Source organism: Cherax quadricarinatus, chromosome 35, assembly GCF_038502225.1.
Source record: "Cherax quadricarinatus isolate ZL_2023a chromosome 35, ASM3850222v1, whole genome shotgun sequence".
NCBI lineage: Eukaryota > Metazoa > Arthropoda > Malacostraca > Decapoda > Parastacidae > Cherax > Cherax quadricarinatus.
In genome coordinates, this window is record NC_091326.1 from 8,458,695 (window position 1) to 8,478,805 (window position 20,111).

The following is a 20,111-nucleotide window of genomic DNA, read 5'->3' on the forward strand; positions in this document are numbered from 1 at the left end:
TCTTCAAGAGGGAGCTGGACAGATACCTAAAGTCAGTGCCGGATCAGCTAGGCTGTGGTTCGTACATTGGCCAAGCCCATGATGACACTCTTCAGGTCACTTGTTCTATCTAGGCTGGAATATTGCTGCACACTAACAGCACCTTTCAAGGCAGGTGAAATTGCCGACCTAGAAAATGTACAGAGAACTTTCACGGCGCGCATAACGGAGATAAAACACCTCAATTATTGGGAGCGCTTGAGGTTCCTAAACCTGTATTCCCTGGAACGCAGGAGGGAGAGATACATGATTATATACACCTGGAAAATCCTAGAGGGACTAGTACCGAACTTGCACACGAAAATCACTCACTACGAAAGCAAAAGACTTGGCAGACGATGCACCATCCCCCCAATGAAAAGCAGGGGTGTCACTAGCACGTTAAGAGACCATACAATAAGTGTCAGGGGCCCGAGACTGTTCAACTGCCTCCCAGCACACATAAGGGGGATTACCAACAGACCCCTGGCAGTCTTCAAGCTGGCACTCGACAAGCACCTAAAGTCAGTTCCGGATCAGCCGGGCTGTGGCTCGTATGTTGGTTTGCGTGCAGCCAGCAGCAACAGCCTGGTTGATCAGGCTCTGATCCACCAGGAGGCCTGGTCTCAGACCGGGCCGCGGGGGCGTTGACCCCCGGAACTCTCTCCAGGTAAACTCCAGGTTGGACTACGTGCGGCCAACAGTAACAGCCTAGTTAATCAGGTTCCTGATCCACCAGGAGGCCTGGTCATGGACCGGGCCGCGAGTGCGTTGACCCCCAAAACATCCTCCAGATAATCTGTGGTCTTACTATTCCCACCCTCCTTCCCCAGGATGCCACCCACAACAGTCGGCTAACCCACGAGTACCTATTTACCCCAACCCGCCCCAGGGCTGAACCGTGTTCCTTCGGTTGTGAGCTGAAGATGCTACCGCTGAACTATGAGTCATTGAAAAGACCTAATAACTTCAGTGTTAATAATAAGATATCTCAATTTTTGAGGTTATACTTTGAAGCTGGTTTCATCACAAGGCCCGGTGACCTGGTGGCTAAAGCTCCCGCTTCACACACGGAGGGACCGGGTTCGATTCCCGGCGGGTGGAAACATTTCGACACGTTTCCTTACACCTGTTGTCCTGTTCACCTAGCAGCAAATAGGTACCTGGGTGTTAGTCGACTGGTGTGGGTCGCATCCTGGGGGACAAGATTAAGGACCCCAATGGAAATAAGTTAGACAGTCCTCGATGACGCACTGACTTTCTTGAGTTATCCTGGGTGGCTAACCCTCCGGGGTTAAAAATCCGAACGAAATCTTATCTTATTGTCGGCTTTAAGAATTCATACGGCTCTCCAGCCATCTTAACCCTTATAAACCAACAATAACAACTGTTTGTGGGTTAGAGATTTTCTTACTGTTGCAAACGAAGACTTTTTATTTTTCCCGGAAGATTAGCAACTCAAGACCACCCAATAAAGCCACTGTGTCTGGCTTATTTCCACTGAGGTAATAATGTAAAACAAACATGTGAAAAATACATCTCCCAACACCCTCAAAATCATTGTTAAAAAGCTTATCCTACATAAATTTTCCACGCAGAATATCACACAAAACTTCAATTATATGTTATAATATATATCCAAGAACTTGTATTAAGTAGTTCATAAGTATTAGTTTTAGTGCGCCCAAAGAGCTTTCCTTTTAATGTAGGAAATAATATAATAATAATAATAATCTTTATTTCAAGTACATGTACAAGGTACTCACCTGGTTACTCACCTAGTTGTGGTTGCAGGGGGTCGAGTCACAGCTCCTGGCCCCGCCTCTTCACTGGTCGTTACTAGGTCACTCTTCCTGCGTCATGAGCTTTATCATACCTCTTCTTAAAGCTATGTATGGAGCCTGCCTCCACTACATCACTTCCCAAACTATATTCCACTTCCTAACAACTCTGTGACTGAAGAAATACTTCCTAACATCTCTGTGATTCACCTGAGTCTTCAACTCCCAACTGTGACCCCTTGTTACTGTGTCCCATCTCTGGAACAACCTGTCTCTGTCCACCGTGTTGATTCCTCTCAATACGGTGGTACCTTGACTTACGAGTTGAATTCGTTCTGTGACCAAGCTCGTAACTCAATTTGCTCATATATGAAATCAGGTTTCATCATTGAAATTAATTGAAATGCCTTTAATCCGTTCCAGCCCCCACCAAAAAACACCCCAGTATTTTTGTTACGGGTTTTTAAATAAGGAAAATATATTTAAAATAAGAAATGATTTTTGCCTTTTTTGCCAGGTCCCAGCAAATGTTTTAGAAATGCTGGAGACACTTTAAACCTAAATCTGTGTGGAGTCTCGGGTCATTCATAATTCTTTATAATCCTGACTTTTTTTTTTAGGGGGGGGGGGGAATTTGAAATTGAATTATGTGTGTTAGTTTTCTATCATTAGTAATACTGATTTGCTGAAACAGTAGTACTAAATCATACCTAGCTCTGAGGCTCTAAAAATAACTGAGGAGACTGTACATAGATAATATAAGATAAAATAAGCAAGTTTTAGCCCTTGTTAATACATTGTAATAAACAATTATAATAATGAAGGATCACGCCTGCCTGATGAGTTGATTGTAGTGCTTACCACCTCCACTAAGTGGTACCATATATACAAGCTGTTCTCTCATGCTACCCCAACTTGGCCCAGCTACCATTCTCCATAAATAGCTTACCTCACAGTATGTGTTATATTACATATGTAAATTTTGATACATCTACCTAAACACATTCAATAAAACTTTAATTTAATGGGCTCCGATCTAACAAATTTTGGATTTAACTGATTTTGTACTTAACCCTTTGAGGGTCGACAGGCCCTCTCCGAAACTTGTTCTCAGGGTTGGCCAAATTTCAAAAAAAAAAAAATTATTTTTTCTTATGAAAAGATAGAGAATCTTTTCCCCGATCATAATGACACCAAAAGTATGAAATTTGATGGAAAACTTACGGAATTATGCTCTCACGAAGTTAGCGGTCTTGATGATGTTTACGTATCGGCGATTTTGCCCACTTTGAGCCCTATTTTCGACCAATTCCAATGTACTAGTCGACAAAAATCATAACTATTTCGCTAGAACTCCAATTTTTCTATCGAGTGAGTACAAGAAACCACCCATTTGCCAATTTCAACCATCCAATAAAGTGGTCAGAATTTAGCAATTTTGCCAATTTCACACAAATTTCAAAAGATGCCAATTTCCGAATAGGGTCCAGAATAAACAAAAAAGACATTCCTGGCACTAAAATAACAAGTTCTCTGTTCGTTAGTCACATCCCCAGGCCTCTCTTATATTTTCTTTGGCTTTCCACTTTGAATTTTTATTCTTACAAAAAATAGAAGATTTACTGTTATGCAGACTACTGCATTAGTGTAGAAATGGTATAAGTAATACCAGCGCACTTGTGAAAGAATATTAGACTCACCAGTTGATGTGTATTGGACGCTTGGCATGATTTGTTTACTTTTGAACTTTGATAAAAATCGAACATTTCTGCTACTTTGCGCTCAATTTCAAGGTACTTTTCATTGTAAAACCAGTCAAAATCACCTCAATTTCTGTAATATGTCTTCCATTCTATAAAATGAGACCAAGAAAACTAGAATACAACAATAAATACCATACGAAAATACAGTGCAAAGTCGCTGTTTTATTCCAAAAACACGGTCAAAGGTTTTTTTTCTCATTATGCACTGTGTGCTGCAGGATTTTTTTTATACTGCGCACACTGACCACATAGACGCATTCTTTCATATGTAGGCCTACCAGCTTTCTCTCATTAGATTTGAAGGCACTGGAATTTAGGCGTACTAGTAAGTCAAAAACCCTGGGTTGTAAGCCGTACTAGTACGGCGGAAACCCTCAAAGGGTTAATGGATAAAATCTATGGCTGGATAATGTCTTGAAATTATTTCAGAATTGTCCGTTACTGATATGGTCTACTGGGTAAATAGTACATATTTGGATATAAAATCTGTTACATCAAAATCATTTATTACTGTAATGGAAATAATAATAGCAAAAAAATTCTTTACAGATCAGGAAGAAAAATGAGGCACCAGTTAAGACTGCAAACAAGACTCCAAAATGCACTACTGAGGCATTATAATATTAATTCCCAGTATAAACCACATCTTATTAGGCAGGTATCATTGTTGATTGTCTACAGATACTTAAATATAGCTAGTAGTTTTTTTTTTAATTTTAAGCTTCCATTACAAATATTTTATACTTATATAATCTACATTAGTTCACTGTACACATAAATATTATAGGCATATGTCAGTAACAAATAATAATGATGAAACCAAGAGTAATACAAATAGCTAATGTATTATAGGCCTACTTACATTTAGTATCCCTCGTTTAATACTGTATTACGTACTAAAATTAGTTACAGCACTTAATTATTGTGATTATCTTGTGAATGCAGTTTTTACTTCTGTTGCAATACCATTTTCTTTTGTTTCATTGAGGTTAGGTTAAGTAAGGGAATATTTACTGTAATAGGAAAGTACTAAATTCCAAACTGAATGCATGCAGTGTTATATTATAATTAATAGCTCTACCACTCTGCATATATAATACTAGTAATTGGTATACTTGTGTCAGAGACAGGAAGCCAATGTCTTATTGAGGTTTTCCTATCCAGCAATCCCCAGGATACAACCCACAGTAATTGACTAATATGTACATTTCTACCAGAAAATGAGAAAAAAACTGGTTGTTGAATTAACAGATTTGAAAAAGTCCTGTGACAGGGTGGATAGGGAGCAGTATAGTTGCTGACATACATGTAACTCGTTTTGAGAGGTTTTTCTACTCCTGTAACTCAGCCTGAAGCCAGGCTTTCCTGGTGACTTCATGTTAGCTAAGTTATTGCTATGTATTTGCAGCATGCAGGCTCATATCCATTATACCCTGGTTGATAAAGCACCTTCAGCAGTAATTTGTCTTCTGGTTTCCTCATGTAGATTTCTACATTTATGTTAGCAGCATTACTTTTATCTTCTGGTAAAAGTTGAAGAGTTGAGAATCCTAGATGCTGATACAGTGTTCTGTAATTATGCTTATGGTCCTCCTACTTTTCATTGAACTTACTGTACATTTCCACCATATTTCTCTTTATTAAGTCGTTATTTTATTGTGTGGATTACCTGGCTTTTGAGTGTTTTTTGTGTATAGATTATAAGATTTCTCTCTTTTCTACTAAACAGTGCATTCCAAGTCTTATGAGGTGGTTCCAATAATTTTAATATTGAATATTATATATCGAATCTGTGCAAGCAGTAAGGTATCTTTGCATTTTCTAGTTGGATATCTCACCTGCCTTGAAAAATGTTAGGACAGAACAGCATTCTGTGTGAGAGAGTACAAGTGCTGTGATGAATACCATCAGTGGCTCAACTTTTCTTGTTTTATTGTACTTTTACAGGTTACATTGTCTAACATATACTACGTATATTCTTTTTAACTTTTTTTTTTTCTGTTGGAAGACCAGATCTCGCTTCATTATGTGCTGTACTGTACTTGTTTTAAGCTCTTTGTTTTTTCCATGTTGAAGCAACTAGAATTTATCATGCCTGAATAGTATGCAATTTTTCATTGCTAAATGGAAGATTTTGTTGATATCTAATTTTTGAGGAATTTCTTTTGATATTACAGTACTGTATTTGCTAATAAGAGCCCAAAGATGTGATTTATTTTGTTTTACGCTTTCATATGCAATTATGTAACACTAAATATTTTGTCTTTCTATTTAAATTTTTTTTAGAGATTATTGGGAGCCAGTAATTGGTTTGGAGATCCACGCGCAGATCTCATCAATCAGCAAATTATTCTCCCGTGTTGGTACCAGATATGGAGCTCCTCCAAACACTCAAGTTGGCATATTTGAATCAGCTCACCCAGGAACCTTACCAGTAAGTCATATACAGCATATCTAAATATCTGCCTCTTATATTAATGAAGAGAAAATGGCAATTTTTTCAAGTTGCTGGTTGTGTAAGTAGCCAAAATATAAATCAAAACATATTTTGTATGTGATCTTTTAATTTGTATCATCAAATTTGTTTTCTTAGGCCTTTGTTGAGTTTTTTAAGTTTAAAAGTAGCGAAACTCTTTATAGCTGGTTGATCCAGCCAGATAGCAAGACTTGTGTCTTGGAGGTGGAAAATATAGTGCCTACACTCTGAAGGAGGAGTAAGGATATGGCATATCAGAAGGTCATTTGAATTGTGATGTCCATGCACTTCTCACAAGACAATTATTGAATGAATGATGATGAATATGTTTCTTTTTTTGCTGGGGGAAACCTACATTGGTAGTAGATGGTTGGCATGTTAAATAAAAGTATAATAATAGAACCAAGAACATCCACTAAAAGAAATATGTACAGCATACTTTGTCTTTTCATTGTACTACCAGTATCTTTTATTTTATTTTTGTCTCCAAAATAATTAAGCCATTTCTTAATAGGTCCTGAATAAGAGGTGTGTTGAAGCAGGAATAAAGACAGCTTTGGCCTTTGGAGCTACTGTCAACAAAATATCTCTTTTTGATCGCAAGCATTATTTTTACCCAGATCTTCCGGTAAGTTAGCATCTGTTTTCAAGATTGTATTACATAGAGAGTACATAGTAAAACTTTGCAATTAAACATTAACTGCAGTTATTTACATTATTAATGTGAAACGAAATGTCTTTGAAACTCTAAAAGCTGTGATCATTCTTTTGTTTCAAAAGCAGTTCCCTTAGTAGATTCATTGGCTGGTTTATTCCAGGGCATGGATAGTCAAATAAACTTGTATTAGTATTAGTAAATTTATAAGTAATTCTGAATCTGTAACTGCCCTGCATTTAAAATTATTTTTTTTTCCTTTCAATGAAATTTGTATGAAAATGGTTTCCAGGAACAGAGCCCCCCCATTTATTACATCGTGCTTTTGGGAAATAAACTTATAGCATCTTGCCTGGCTAGTGCTCTCCTGGAACCAGTTAGGAAATAAGTGTGGGGGTCACCTTTACTTCAAAAACACAATTCAGTTTTGAAACATTTTTACATTACCATACTTCACCTCTTATGATTCAGAGGATTTCATAATAAAAAAAGGTAAGCTCCTTGACACATGAAAAGTGAAAAATATTGTGCCTGTATTAAAGAAAAAGGTGATAGAAAAAACTCACCAAATTGGGTAAATGAATCAAATGTACAGGTTTACCTAGAGTTTACCTGGAGAGAGTTCCGGGGGTCAACGCCCCCGCGGCCCGGTCTGTGACCAGGCCTCCTGGTGGATCAGAGCCTGATCAACCAGGCTGTTGCTGCTGGCTGCACGCAAACCAACGTACGAGCCACAGCCCGGCTGATCAGGAACCGACTTTAGGTGCTTGTCCAGTGCCAGCTTGAAGACTGCCAGGGGTCTGTTGGTAATCCCCCTTATGTGTGCTGGGAGGCAGTTGAACAGTCTCAGGCCCCTGACACTTATTGTATGGTCTCTTAACGTGCTAGTGACACCCCTGCTTTTCATTGGGGGGATGTTGCATCGTCTGCCAAGTCTTTTGCTTTCGTAGTGAGTGATTTTCATGTGCAAGTTCAGTACTAGTCCCTCTAGGATTTTCCAGGTGTAGCAGATTTAAGAAATACATGTGTAAGGAGGTAGAATGAAAGCATGCTATACTAAGTGTGACATTCCTACAGGCACCTAATTCTTTTGTATTGGGTCTGCACAGGGACTAAGCTTTCTTGCCTTGATCTGTCTACCCTCCTCCCTGCCTTTAATGCATATACTTTCTATGATTCCTTGACGGACACCAATTTGACAAGTCAGCGGAGACCCTCTCTCCATACTGCTAATGTTCTTTCCTCAACTCCCCTATTCCTCCCACTCTATGTTGCACAAATGTTGCACATGGGTTATTATCGAGGTTTTTTATATTTCTGTGACCACATGTGGCAACATCAACCTCAAAGCCACTAAACTTGGGGTCACTATCGCTTTCCTCTTAAAAGGGGAGTGTTAGTACGACATGACATCAGTGAATCCTTGGTGTTTGCCGCGCTGTTTGCTCTAGTTAGTGCTCAGTTGAACTGGTGCTCCCACAAGGTGCTGTGTGGTCCTAGATTTTTTTAATACTGCACCCACTGAGGATTAAGACCCATTCTATGCTGACCATGCATCTCAGGCCAATTGTGCCACATTTGGAGGCAGGAAAAATAAAACGTAGATCTGTGTTTGGAGCGCTAGTGGTAAAAACACAGATCTACATATGGACAGTTAAGGGGTAAATTCATTAATAATAATAATAATAATAATAATAATAATAATAATAATAATAATAATAATAATAATAATAATAATAATAATAATTGCCTCACATAGAAGACTCCATAAGCACTCACTCATCAGTTATTAAATATTTCAACTTGCTCAATAAACATTACATAAATACTCAATATGTTAATTTTGGTTTGAACTTGCATACACCAAAAATAGAGAAATGCAAGTATGTACATATGTAAATAGAAAAGTAGAAAGAAAGTAACAGGAAAAGAAATGAGCAGATATAAGAAAAAACTAGTGGAGAAATCATATGAAATGAAAAGATATTACATATACGAGTTAAGAAAATGTAGTAGATTACCACCCAGTGTATTGTATACATCTGTACAGTAATACCCTGGTTTTCGTCCTTAATCTGTTCCAGAAGGTCGGCCGAAATCCAAAATGGACGAAAACTGAAATAATAGTATTTCCCATGAGGAATAATGTAAATCCAATTACAGTGGACCTCCGGCTTACAATATTAATTCGTTCCTGTAGACTGTTCGGGTGCCGTTACCGAATGAATTTGCTCCCATAAGGAATATTGTAAATTAGATTAGTCTGTTTCAGACCCCCAAAAATGCACTTACTAAAGCACTTACAAAAATACATTTACATAATTGTTCGAGTTGGGAGCTGATCGTAAGTTGGGGGTCCACTGTAATCCATCCCAGACACCCCAAAATATTAACAAAAAATACATTTTATAGAGAATAACTATAGTTTTACATACAGAAAACAATGAGAAATAAATATAAAGCACTAATTTTAATGGATAAATGAACTTTTAAATCAGTTTTATCTTTATTGAAGACTTGTTGGCATATTCTCTACGAGATCTGCATGCGACTGCCTTGCCTTTTCGCAAATTATCGCCTCCACAGCACTATCTCCCACTAAATTTTTTTCGTTGATCCACACCAACAACAACAACTCAACATCTTTGATTGTTTGCCATCACTACCACCCTCTGCCACCATCACTACCACCCTCTACTACCATCACTACTACCCTCTACCTTTGTAGAGGGTGGTAGTGATATTTCTCCACAAAACTTTGCCACTCATTTTACGAGTTCTTTCTTGAACTCTATCATGTTTCTCACCTTTACCAAAGGCCTGGCACTCTGAACTTTCTTTGGCCACATGGTGGCTTGTTTCAGTCGCAGTCAATAAACAAGCACAAAAAACAATGAATGAACGCACGGAGTATTGCTAGCTCAACGAGACAGAGGCAGATTGAGTCTGGTATGCATGAGAAGCAGTGTCCTGGGCAGGTGGACGTGTCTGATATGGACGATTTCCGAGCGGATGTACAAAACCTGTCGGAAAATTTTGCCGAAAAAGTGCTCGAAATCCGAATTGTACGATTTTCGCACTGGACGAAAACTGGGGGTCCACTGTATACCTTTCCCTTGTTTTGCAGTTAAAGATTGCACAGTTTCACATGTGAACATTTTAAAGTAAAGTACGTACCGTATTTCGCGGCTTATTAGACATGTTTTTTTTTTTTTCCATAAAATGTCTGCAAAAACCACCCTGCATCCTGCAAACTGAAGGTCAGTGACAGGAGCTATAACTTTGGGGTGTGGGGTGGGCTGTAGTTCTCCCAGTTACATCTGATGCTGAGCCATTGAGACTAAAACAAACCTTATAAGCCACAAAATACAGTAAGGTTTATTGCTCATGGCATATTGTCTTATATTATGTACTGTACTATCATACATGGAAAAAACCCTTAGTTATGCAGTACATTTTGAGTTAACTTAAGATTAAACATACATTAAAATGGTTATTGAAGTGGTTGGTTGCATAAATGTTCATAATAATTTAAATTATAAATGGAAATAAAAAATTTAGTTAAATGATTATTTTTAGTAATTACTCTTGATTGTTACATCAGATATGTAAAATGGGTTTTCCACACTGTGAGTAGCTTTACTACCTTGGATCTAGAGCCCTTCATTAGTATCAAGGCAGGTATTTCCTTTGAAGGGTTATGGGACTTGGAGAATAATTTTGTGGGTACATTACTGTGTACTGAGAGTGTGTAAAAATATTGAAATTATTTAGCAAATTGTAATCAGTTTATCGACTCTAGGCTGGTTACCAGATCACTCAACTAGATTATCCACTAGCAAGCAATGGCAGATTAGAATTCATCGTCTTAAACTCTTCTCTCCATAAACATCCATACCGACATTCAGTTGATTTGTTGCAACTTCAGCTTGAGGAGGACAGTGGCAAAAGCATTCACGACAAGGATAATAATAGGTAGGAAGACTTTGGCTTTATTAAGAATCGTGAAGACCAAAAAGGCACAATATCATGACTGGAACAATACACAAATAACCCGCACATAGAAAGAAGCTTACATAAGCTCCTTTCTCCTATGTGTGGGCTATTTCTGTACAGTATAAGAATCATGATTTATTAAAAAAAAAAAAAGTTTGCATTGTTTTTTCGTGATTCTGCCTTCTTCAGAGTAAACTTTTTTTTAATGCTCCAACTGTATCCCACTGAGACAGGGTGACCTAAAAAGAAAAATTAAAGTTTTTTTTTTTATATTTAGTAATTTATGCAGGGGAAGAGGTTACTAGCTCCCCACTCCTGGCAAGTAAAGTGAAGTATGCTGAATAAATAGCATTCTGTCCATGTAGCTCTACTTTTTTTATTATTATCTAATTGACTTATGATAACAGGGCATTTCTTGTACTTTGGGGGTACAGTGAATAGCATTTTTGTAGGTACTTTACTATATGATGCTGTTTGAAAATCCTCAAGATTACTTTACATTAATTTGTATTTATTTAGAGGTAGTGAATATTGTCAAAAGAAATACATATCGCATTACACTGCTAATGTACTACCATTTTTAATGTTCAGTGTTTAAGTTTTATGTTTTCAACTGCAAAGAGCAAATTTTATACTTGAATAGAATGATTTATAAGTAAATTCAATATTTTTAGGGTACTTGTGGATCTTAATCGTGCAGGTCAACCACTGATGGAACTTGTATTTGCCCCTGGGTTACGTAATGGTGAAGAGGCTGCTGCCATGGTTAAAGAAGTTGCCCTTATCCTCACTAGAATAGGAACTTGTAATGGACGAATGCATGGTAAGTAACATAATACTGTACCTTTCATGGGATGAGAAGGCAGAGTTACCACCTCTCATATACATTACACTCTCTCATATCATGCTTCCTTATACATTCAAATGCACACACATTATTACTAAGTTATTGTCAAATTCATAGGGAAGTGTTAATTAAAGTTTTATTATGGATGCTGTAGGACAGGAGAACACTTTGTGCTGGGAACTGTTTATTGCAATTATTGTATTATATTTATGGAAAATTTCATTTTAATGAAAAGAAGAAAAAATTTTGGAGTGAGTTAAACAAGTTAAGAAAGCCTAGAGAACGAATGGATTTGTCAGTTAAAAACAGAGTAGGGGGATTAGTAGATGGGGAGATGGAGGTTTTGGGTAGATGGCGAGAATATTTTGAGGAACTTTTAAATGTTGATGAAGAAAGGGAAACGGTAATTTTATGCACTTGCCAGGGAGGTATACCATCTTTTAGGAGTGAAGAAGAACAGGATGTGAGTGTGGGGGAGGTACGTGAGGCATTACATAGAATGAAAGGGGGTAAAGCAGCTGGAACTGACGGGATCATGACAGAAATGTTAAAAGCAGGGGGGGATATAGTCTTGGAGTGGTTGGTATTTTTGTTTAATAAATGTATGAAAGAGGGGAAGGTACCTAGGGATTGGCAGAGAGCATGTATAGTCCGTTTATATAAAGGGAAGGGGACAAAAGAGATTGTAAAAATTATAGAGGAATAAGTTTACTGAGTATACCAGGAAAAGTGTATGGTAGGGTTATAATTGAAAGAATTAGAGGTAAGACAGAATGTAGGATTGTGGATAAGCAAGGAGGTTTCAGAGTGGGTAGGGGATATGTAGATCAAGTGTTTACATTGAGGCATATATGTAAACAGTATTTAGATAAAGGTAGGGAAGTTTTTATTGCATTTATGGATTTAGAAAAGGCATGTGATAGAGTGGATAGGGGAGCAATGTGGCATATGTTGCAAGCATATGGAATAGGTGGTAAGTTACTAAATGCTGTAAAGAGTTTTTATGAGGATAGTGAGGCTCAGGTTAGGGTGTGTAGAGGAGAGGGAGACTACTTCCCAGTAAAAGTAGGTCTTAGACAGGGATGTGTAATGTCACCATGGTTGTTTAATATATTTATAGATGGAGTTGTAAAAGAAGTAAATGCTAGGGTGTTCGGGAGAGGGGTGGGATTAAATTATGGGGAATCAAATACAAAATGGGAATTGACACAGTTGCTTTTTGCTGATGACACTATGCTCATGGGAGATTCTAAAGAAAAATTGCAAAGGTTAGTGGATGAGTTGGGAAGTTTGTGTAAAGGTAGAAAGTTGAAAGTGAACATAGAAAAGAGTACACAAATAACCCGCACATAAAAGAGAGAAGCTCACGACGACGTTTCGGTCCGACTTGGACCATTGACAAAGTCACACTAACCAGAGGTGAAGCAGGACGGCTATGTATAGGCAGGAAGAGGTGGTGGTAGTAGTAGTAGTAGTACAAGAGTTGTATATAATACCGACAAGATGAAATTAAGACACATGCACAACACTCGGGCATCCCCATCATAGACGTTTCGCCATCCAGCCAGCCACTGGATGGCGAAACGTCCACAACAAAGACAACCAGACGCCGCACATGTGTCTCAATTTCATCAGTAGTTGTAGTAGTAGTAGAAGAAGAGGTAGTAGTAATGGTAGTGGTAGAAGTGGGAAATAAGGATGACGAGCCAGTCAAATACAAAGGAAGGGGAGCACTGCAAGAGAGCTAGAGGCCCACAGAGGGAGAGCAAGCGCACAGAGGTACATGAAAGGGGAAGTGATGAAATAAATGAAGAAGGAACAGAAACACGAGACAGGAGAGAGAAAGACAACCCAGAGGAGAAAAGGAAAGAGGAAAGGGGAAGAGGAAGAAGAAGAAAAAGAAAAAGAAAAAATGAGGATTCAGGTTAAGTCACGGGTGTTCTGAAGTTTGGAGCATTTTACAATGTAGTGGGAGAGGAAGGCATCTACAGAGACGAAGCCAGGGCTAAGGTTCATGCAAGGAAAGTTGTGTATTAGAGAGGATTCAACTAGACGGCGACTGTTCGAGTTGGAAGTAGGGAAGACAGTTTTAGCAGAAGACCAGTCAATAGGATGGCTATGATCTCTGACGTGACAGAAAAGAGCATTGTTAGTGTCGGCAAGCCTACTACTACTACTACTACCACCACCTCTTCCTGCCTATATATAGCCGTCCTGCTCCACCTCTGGTTAGAGTGACTTTGTCAATGGTCCAAGTCGGACCGAAACGTCGTCGTAAGCTTCTCTCTTTTATGTGCGGGTTATTTGTGTATCGTTCCAGTCACGGTATTGTGCCTTTTTTGTTATTTATGGACCCCGCAGTTAAGCGTCATATTCTCTCCAACTTTTTTAATGTTCTTCCCTCTTTCGATCTTATGAGGCTGCTCTTATTGTCAGCATAGTTGCTGATCCCTGTATTCCCAGTATTATATAGCATAGCATATTAGTATCATCCCTGTGCTTTAGACACGAGATCCCTCGTAGGCCTTTGGCTTTGGGTGACGTCATGGGACACACATGGGCAGTGATCCCTCTGTCCCGTCCTCACTCGGCGGCAGACCTTAAAGGCGTGAACAGGCTAGGCACCGGGCTCCATCCCTCATCTCAGTCTGACAATACATTTACCATCCTACAAGTGTGTCTACCTTCAACCTACGATATCTCCATCCAAGAACCCCTTTCGAGAAATGGTGGCAGCTACCTGGCGTCGTAAGAACCAGCTTCGCTTCCTACGTGATTGTCTTGCTGAACAAGTTCTGCCACCTTCCTTCTCCCACTTCCTGAAAACCAACCCACTGGGCACTCTCTTTCCTGATCATGCCCGTCTCCTACTTCAACAGCTCATTCTTTCTACTAAATCACAGGTTGAAGATGCCTTCTTTACTTTCCGTCAGCGTCAACGTGCTCTCTTTGCGGCTCTACCACAGGATCTCTGTAACCTTCTCTCTACCATTGCCTTTGATACTGCTCGCCTGAATGCACAAATTCATTCTTCTAAACTACAAAATAAACTTCAACGTCTCATCTCAGCTAGCCCTTGGTCTAAATTCTCCCTCACTGACTGTGTTACTAATCTGTCTTCTGTCTCACTCTCTCAGTATGAGCTTGAACTTCTTGGTTTTGGCCTTTCCTTTGCCACTTCGCCTACTCCTCGAGCTGGTATTTCCCCGATTAGCTCTTTTGATTCCTTTCGTCAATCTCGCTTCCGTAATCTTCCTGACTTGTCCACTTTTCGTGGTGCTCTCCTTCCTGCTCTTGTTAGTCTGCTTTCTAAGAATCACCACCTTCCACGCCGTTACCAACTTGCCCTTTCTTCTCTTAAATCCAACACTAACATTGTCATACTATCTTCTGACAAAGGTAATTCAGTAGTTATCCTTGATCGCGAGGATTACCTCCGTAAAGCTGATGTCTTGCTCTCTGACTCACGCACCTACACTCCTCTCATTTCCAACCCTCTTGATCACATCAAGAGAACTTTCAACAAAAAACTAAGGACTCTCTCCGACCTCTGTCCTCCTGACTTTGACCTTGTTAAACGGTTTCGTGTCATCTGTCCCTCTCTTCCCTATTTCTATGGCCTTCCCAAAACTCACAAACCTGATATTCCTCTTCGTCCTATCTGTCTCTTATTCTCTTGCTTCTTGGCTGGCCAAAACCCTCACTCCCTTTCTTGGTACTTTTTCTCCTGCCCACCTCCGTCACTCTCAAGACTTCATTGAACTGGTTCGCTCTCTCCCATCCTGTAAGATGCTTAGTCTTGACGTTGAGTCCCTCTTCACCAATGTCCCTCTTGATGATGTCCTTGATTTCCTTAGAGAGAAGGCCCATGAAGGGTTTCTTCATCTCCCTATCCCCACTGATGTCTTTCTTGATCTGATCCGCCTCTGTGTGGACTCGAACTCCTTTTCCTTCCAAGGGAAATATTATTCTCAAACCTTCGGTGTCGCTATGGGCTCTCCTCTCTCTCCTGTCCTTGCTAATCTTTACATGGAATACTTCGAGACTGTTCTTCTTCCTACCCTCGATGTGCAACCTTCACTCTGGCTCCGCTATGTGGATGACATCTTTGCTCTGTGGCCTCATGACTCCAGTCTCTTCCAACCTTTTCTTGAAGCTCTTAATAATCTTGCCCCTTCCATTAAGTTTAAAGCTGAATGGGAATCTAATTCCTTGCTTCCTTTCCTTGATGTCCATGTCCACCGCTCAGATACAGGTTTTTCCTTTTCTGTTTACCGTAAACCTATGCACAGTGGCATGTACATTCACTACTTTTCCTATCATGCTTCCCCTGTCAAGAAACGTGTTCTTATCTCCCTCTTTCTCCGTGCCCTCTGCATCTGTGATCCTCAGTTCCTTCCAGCAGAAATTTCCACTCTTCATAATTCGTTCTCACGTCTTGGCTACCCTTCCCATTTCATAGACTCTGCCCTCTCACGTGCTAAACGCAATTTCTTCTCTCCCAAACTCTCTACTCATGAGAACTCTTCTATCCTCTGCCTTCCCTACATTTCCGGTCTTTCTAATCTCAACAATTCTCTCCGTCCCTTAGACATCAAGCTTACCTTCCGCCAGACTAACACTCTTTGCACTAATCTCGTTCATACCTCTCCTCCCTCTACAGATGTTCCTGGTGTCTACTCTATTTCTTGCTCCTCCTGTCCTCTTCAATACTTCGGAGAAACTGGTCGATCTCTTTCTGACAGACTTAGGGAGCACAAAAATAGTGTTAGGCTTGCCGACACTAACAATGCTCTTTTCTGTCACGTCAGAGATCATGGCCATCCTATTGACTGGTCTTCTGCTAAAACTGTCTTCCCTACTTCCAACTCGAACAGTCGCTGACTAGTTGAATCCTCTCTAATACACAACTTTCCTTGTATGAACCTTAGCCCTGGCTTCGTCTCTGTAGATGCCTTCCTCTCCCACTACATTGTAAAATGCTCCAAACTTCAGAACACCCGTGACTTAACCTGAATCCTCATTTTTTCTTTTTCTTTTTCTTCTTCTTCTTCTTCCCCTTTCCTCTTTCCTTTTCTCCTCTGGGTTGTCTTTCTCTCTCCTCTCTCGTGTTTCTGTTCCTTCTTCATTTATTTCACCACTTCCCCTTTCACGCACCTCTGTGCGCTTGCTCTCCCTCTGTGGGCATCTAGCTCTCTTGCAGTGCTCCCCTTCCTTTGTATTTGACTGGCTCGTCATCCTTATTTCCCACTTCTACCACTACCACTACTACTACCTCTTCTTCTTCTACTACTACTACAACTACTGATGAAATTGAGACATGTGCGGCGTCTGGTTGTCTTTGTTGTGGACGTTTCGCCATCCAGTGGCTGGCTGGATGGCGAAACGTCTATGATGGGGATGCCCGGGTGTTGTGCATGTGTCTTAACTTCATCTTGTCGGTACTATATACAACTCTTGTACTACTACTACTACCACCACCTCTTCCTGCCTATATATAGCCGTCCTGCTCCACCTCTGGTTAGTGTGACTTTGTCAATGGTCCAAGTCGGACCGAAACGTCGTCGTAAGCTTCTCTCTTTTATGTGCGGGTTATTTGTGTATCGTTCCAGTCACGGTATTGTGCCTTTTTTGTTATTTATAGAAAAGAGTAAGGTGATGAGGGTATCAAATGATTTAGATAAAGAAAAATTGGATATCAAATTGGGGAGGAGGAGTATGGAAGAAGTGAATGTTTTCAGATACTTGGGAGTTGACGTGTCGGCGGATGGATTTATGAAGGATGAGGTTAATCATAGAACTGATGAGGACAAAAAGGTGAGTGGTGCGTTGAGGTATATGTGGAGACAAAAAACGTTATCTATGGAGGCAAAGAAGGGAATGTATGAGAGTATAGTAGTACCAACACTCTTATATGGGTGTAAAGCTTGGGTTGTGAATGCAGCAGCGAGGAGGCAGTGGAGATGTCCTGTTTAAGGGCAATGTGTGGTGTAAATATTATGCAGAAAATTCAGAGTGTGGAAATTAGGAGAAGGTGTGTAGTTAATAAAAGTATTAGTCCGAGGGCTGAAGAGGGGTTGTTGAGGTGGTTTGGTCATTTAGAGAGAATGGGTCAAAGTAGAATGACATGGAGAGCGTATAAATCTGTAGGGGAAGGAAGGCGGGGTAGGGGTCGTCCTCGAAAAGGTTGGAGGGAGGGGGTAAAGGAGGTTTTGTTGGTGAGGGGCTTGGACTTCCAGCAAGCGTGCGTGAGCGTGTTAGATAGGAGTGAATGGAGACGAATGGTATTTGGGACCTGACGATCTGTTGGAGTGTGAGCAGGGTAATATTTAATGAAGGGAGTCAGGGAAACCGGTTATTTTTATATAGCCAGATTTGAGTCCTGGAAATGGGAAGTACAATGCCTGCACTCTAAAGGAGGGGTTCGGGATCTTAACAGTTTGGAGGGATATGTTTGTGTATCTTTATATGTATATGCTTCTAAGCTGTTGTGTTCTGAGCACCTCTGCAAAAACAGTGATTATGTGTGAGTGAGGTGAAAGTGTTGAATGATGATGAAAGTATTTTCTTTTTGGGGATTTTTTTTTCTTTTTTGGGTCACCCTGCCTCAGTGGGAGACAGCCGACTTGTTAAAAAAAAAAATTATGGAAAGTACTAAATTCAGTTGCAGCATTTGAACTGTAGTATCCACAGGCCTCTAGCAAGACAGTGATGGAGTAAGTAATGATGAAAGTGTTTCTTCTTTTTTGAGTCACCGTGCCTTGGTGGGAAATGGCTGATATGTTAAAAAAAAATCATAAGGCGCATACAGTTCTTGGTTAATGGGGAATCACTTTGGTTTTATCTAAGGAAAGGAATGGGAGCTTAAATAGCCTTCATCAGCATTAAAACACCCTCTTTGAAAGGGCATAATTTAAATTAATTGTTATAATTGCCATTATTAGCTTTATACTTACCCATAATGCCATGATTATTATTATTCTTGGAATGTGCTGAACCATGGGAATCATTCAATACTGACTGCTACTTGAAATCAAGGCTCCACAAATATGATTACTCTCCAAACCACAGAGAGAGTTGGGTTGGAACTCACTTGTCATGGATTCAAACCCCACCTGTTCTGTGGTTTGTTTGCAAACATGTTATGATTTTGTGAGTTGTGATTGCTCTCCAAACCACATTTACAAAGTATACACACCATATTGAAAATAATTTATAGCTTCTAATACATTTTTCTTTGATTGTATGCCCCTTTTTGTGAAAAAATGTTTCCTTAATGCTGCACATACAGGAGGGCTCCACTTTATAGTGCTTCACTTTACAGCATTTTGCTAATGCATGTACATAATACAGCGGTTTTCAGTTATACCCATTCTTTATTTATTCAGACTACCTACAATGAATATATTCACCACTCACTGTAAGCTAAGAAAAAATATTTTAAGGTGAGTAATGAATGTACTGTATCTGCATTTTTTAAGCCTAGCACTATTGGTCACTTAATATATGATATTGTAGACATGTTATCAGGCTTTTATATGCATTTGAAAGTGTAAAATGGCTGTTTCAATTTACGGCAGTAGCCCAGAACCTAATCTGCTGTATAAGTGGGGCACCCTCCTGTACATGATTGTGCAATAATAATATTAAATTGTAAGAGTGATATATCCATAAGGGCTATACAGCACCTGGGTAACTGGTGGGGGTGCGGGAGGGGGAGGTAATCAGGTTGGAGCTGAGGAATGTATGGCAATAATGAAGCAGCATTATAAATCACAATTTGTAATATTGTATCTTTACAGAGGGAGCTCTTCGAGTAGATGCTAATATATCAGTTCACAGACCTGATGAGCCGCTGGGAACCAGGACTGAAGTGAAGAACCTCGGTTCCATTGGGTCTCTGGTAAGCTAAGCAAGACAGGACACCTTATGCTGTGAGCTTTTTATTTTTTATTTATTCGTGGAACTAAACCTATAGGAGTCATACAGCACATGTGGAATGGGAGGTGATCAGGTTTTATACAGGAAGGGAAGGATACTTCCAAACCTTTGGATCAAGAGCCCTCACTGGCATCAAAATACCCTCCTTGAAGGGAGTTTATGCTAAAGCATATTTTACTATGTCATTTAGGACAAGCTTAGCTTAGTTTCAACTATCATTAATGATTTGTTGAAGGTCTGACCAAATGGCTTGGACAGTATTTTAGCTTCTTCTCTTAGCATCTGTTTTGAAAATGTGGGAGCAGCTAAGTAATAATAATAATAATTTTTATTTCTTTGAGCCTTAAAAAGAATACAGTAGTTATACATGCATTTCAATGGCAGGCACAAAGAAAGCCACAAATTATGAAGTGTATTTTGTTCATCTAATCATAAGGCTTACATGCTACTTAAAAAGTAGACATAATGTATTGTGTAATGCTACTTGCGCATTACAAACATAAGTACAATAAGAAATGGTATAAGTGACAAATGATCAATTGCATTGCAAAAGAATTACATATTATTTAAGTTGTTTCATTGATCTTCAGTTAGATTGAGTGTTTGAAGAGAGGTGGTGAAAACACAGTAAGTT

General features: G+C 39.5%; 1 protein-coding gene across 1 annotated transcript in view; it reads left to right on the forward strand.

Annotated features, from left to right (window-relative positions):
• Nucleotides 1-1,376: 1,376 nt before the first annotated feature.
• GatB (glutamyl-tRNA(Gln) amidotransferase subunit B, mitochondrial) overlaps nt 1,377-20,111 on the forward strand; it is a 29,221-nt gene continuing 10,486 nt past the window's right edge. The window contains exons 1-7 of the mRNA XM_070091362.1: nt 1,377-1,523; nt 4,112-4,216; nt 5,849-5,996; nt 6,553-6,666; nt 10,496-10,668; nt 11,364-11,512; nt 19,339-19,439. Coding sequence (XP_069947463.1) covers nt 4,125-4,216; nt 5,849-5,996; nt 6,553-6,666; nt 10,496-10,668; nt 11,364-11,512; nt 19,339-19,439 — 777 coding nt within the window. The 5' untranslated portion in view covers nt 1,377-1,523; nt 4,112-4,124. The remainder of the gene's footprint in view (nt 1,524-4,111; nt 4,217-5,848; nt 5,997-6,552; nt 6,667-10,495; nt 10,669-11,363; nt 11,513-19,338; nt 19,440-20,111) is intronic.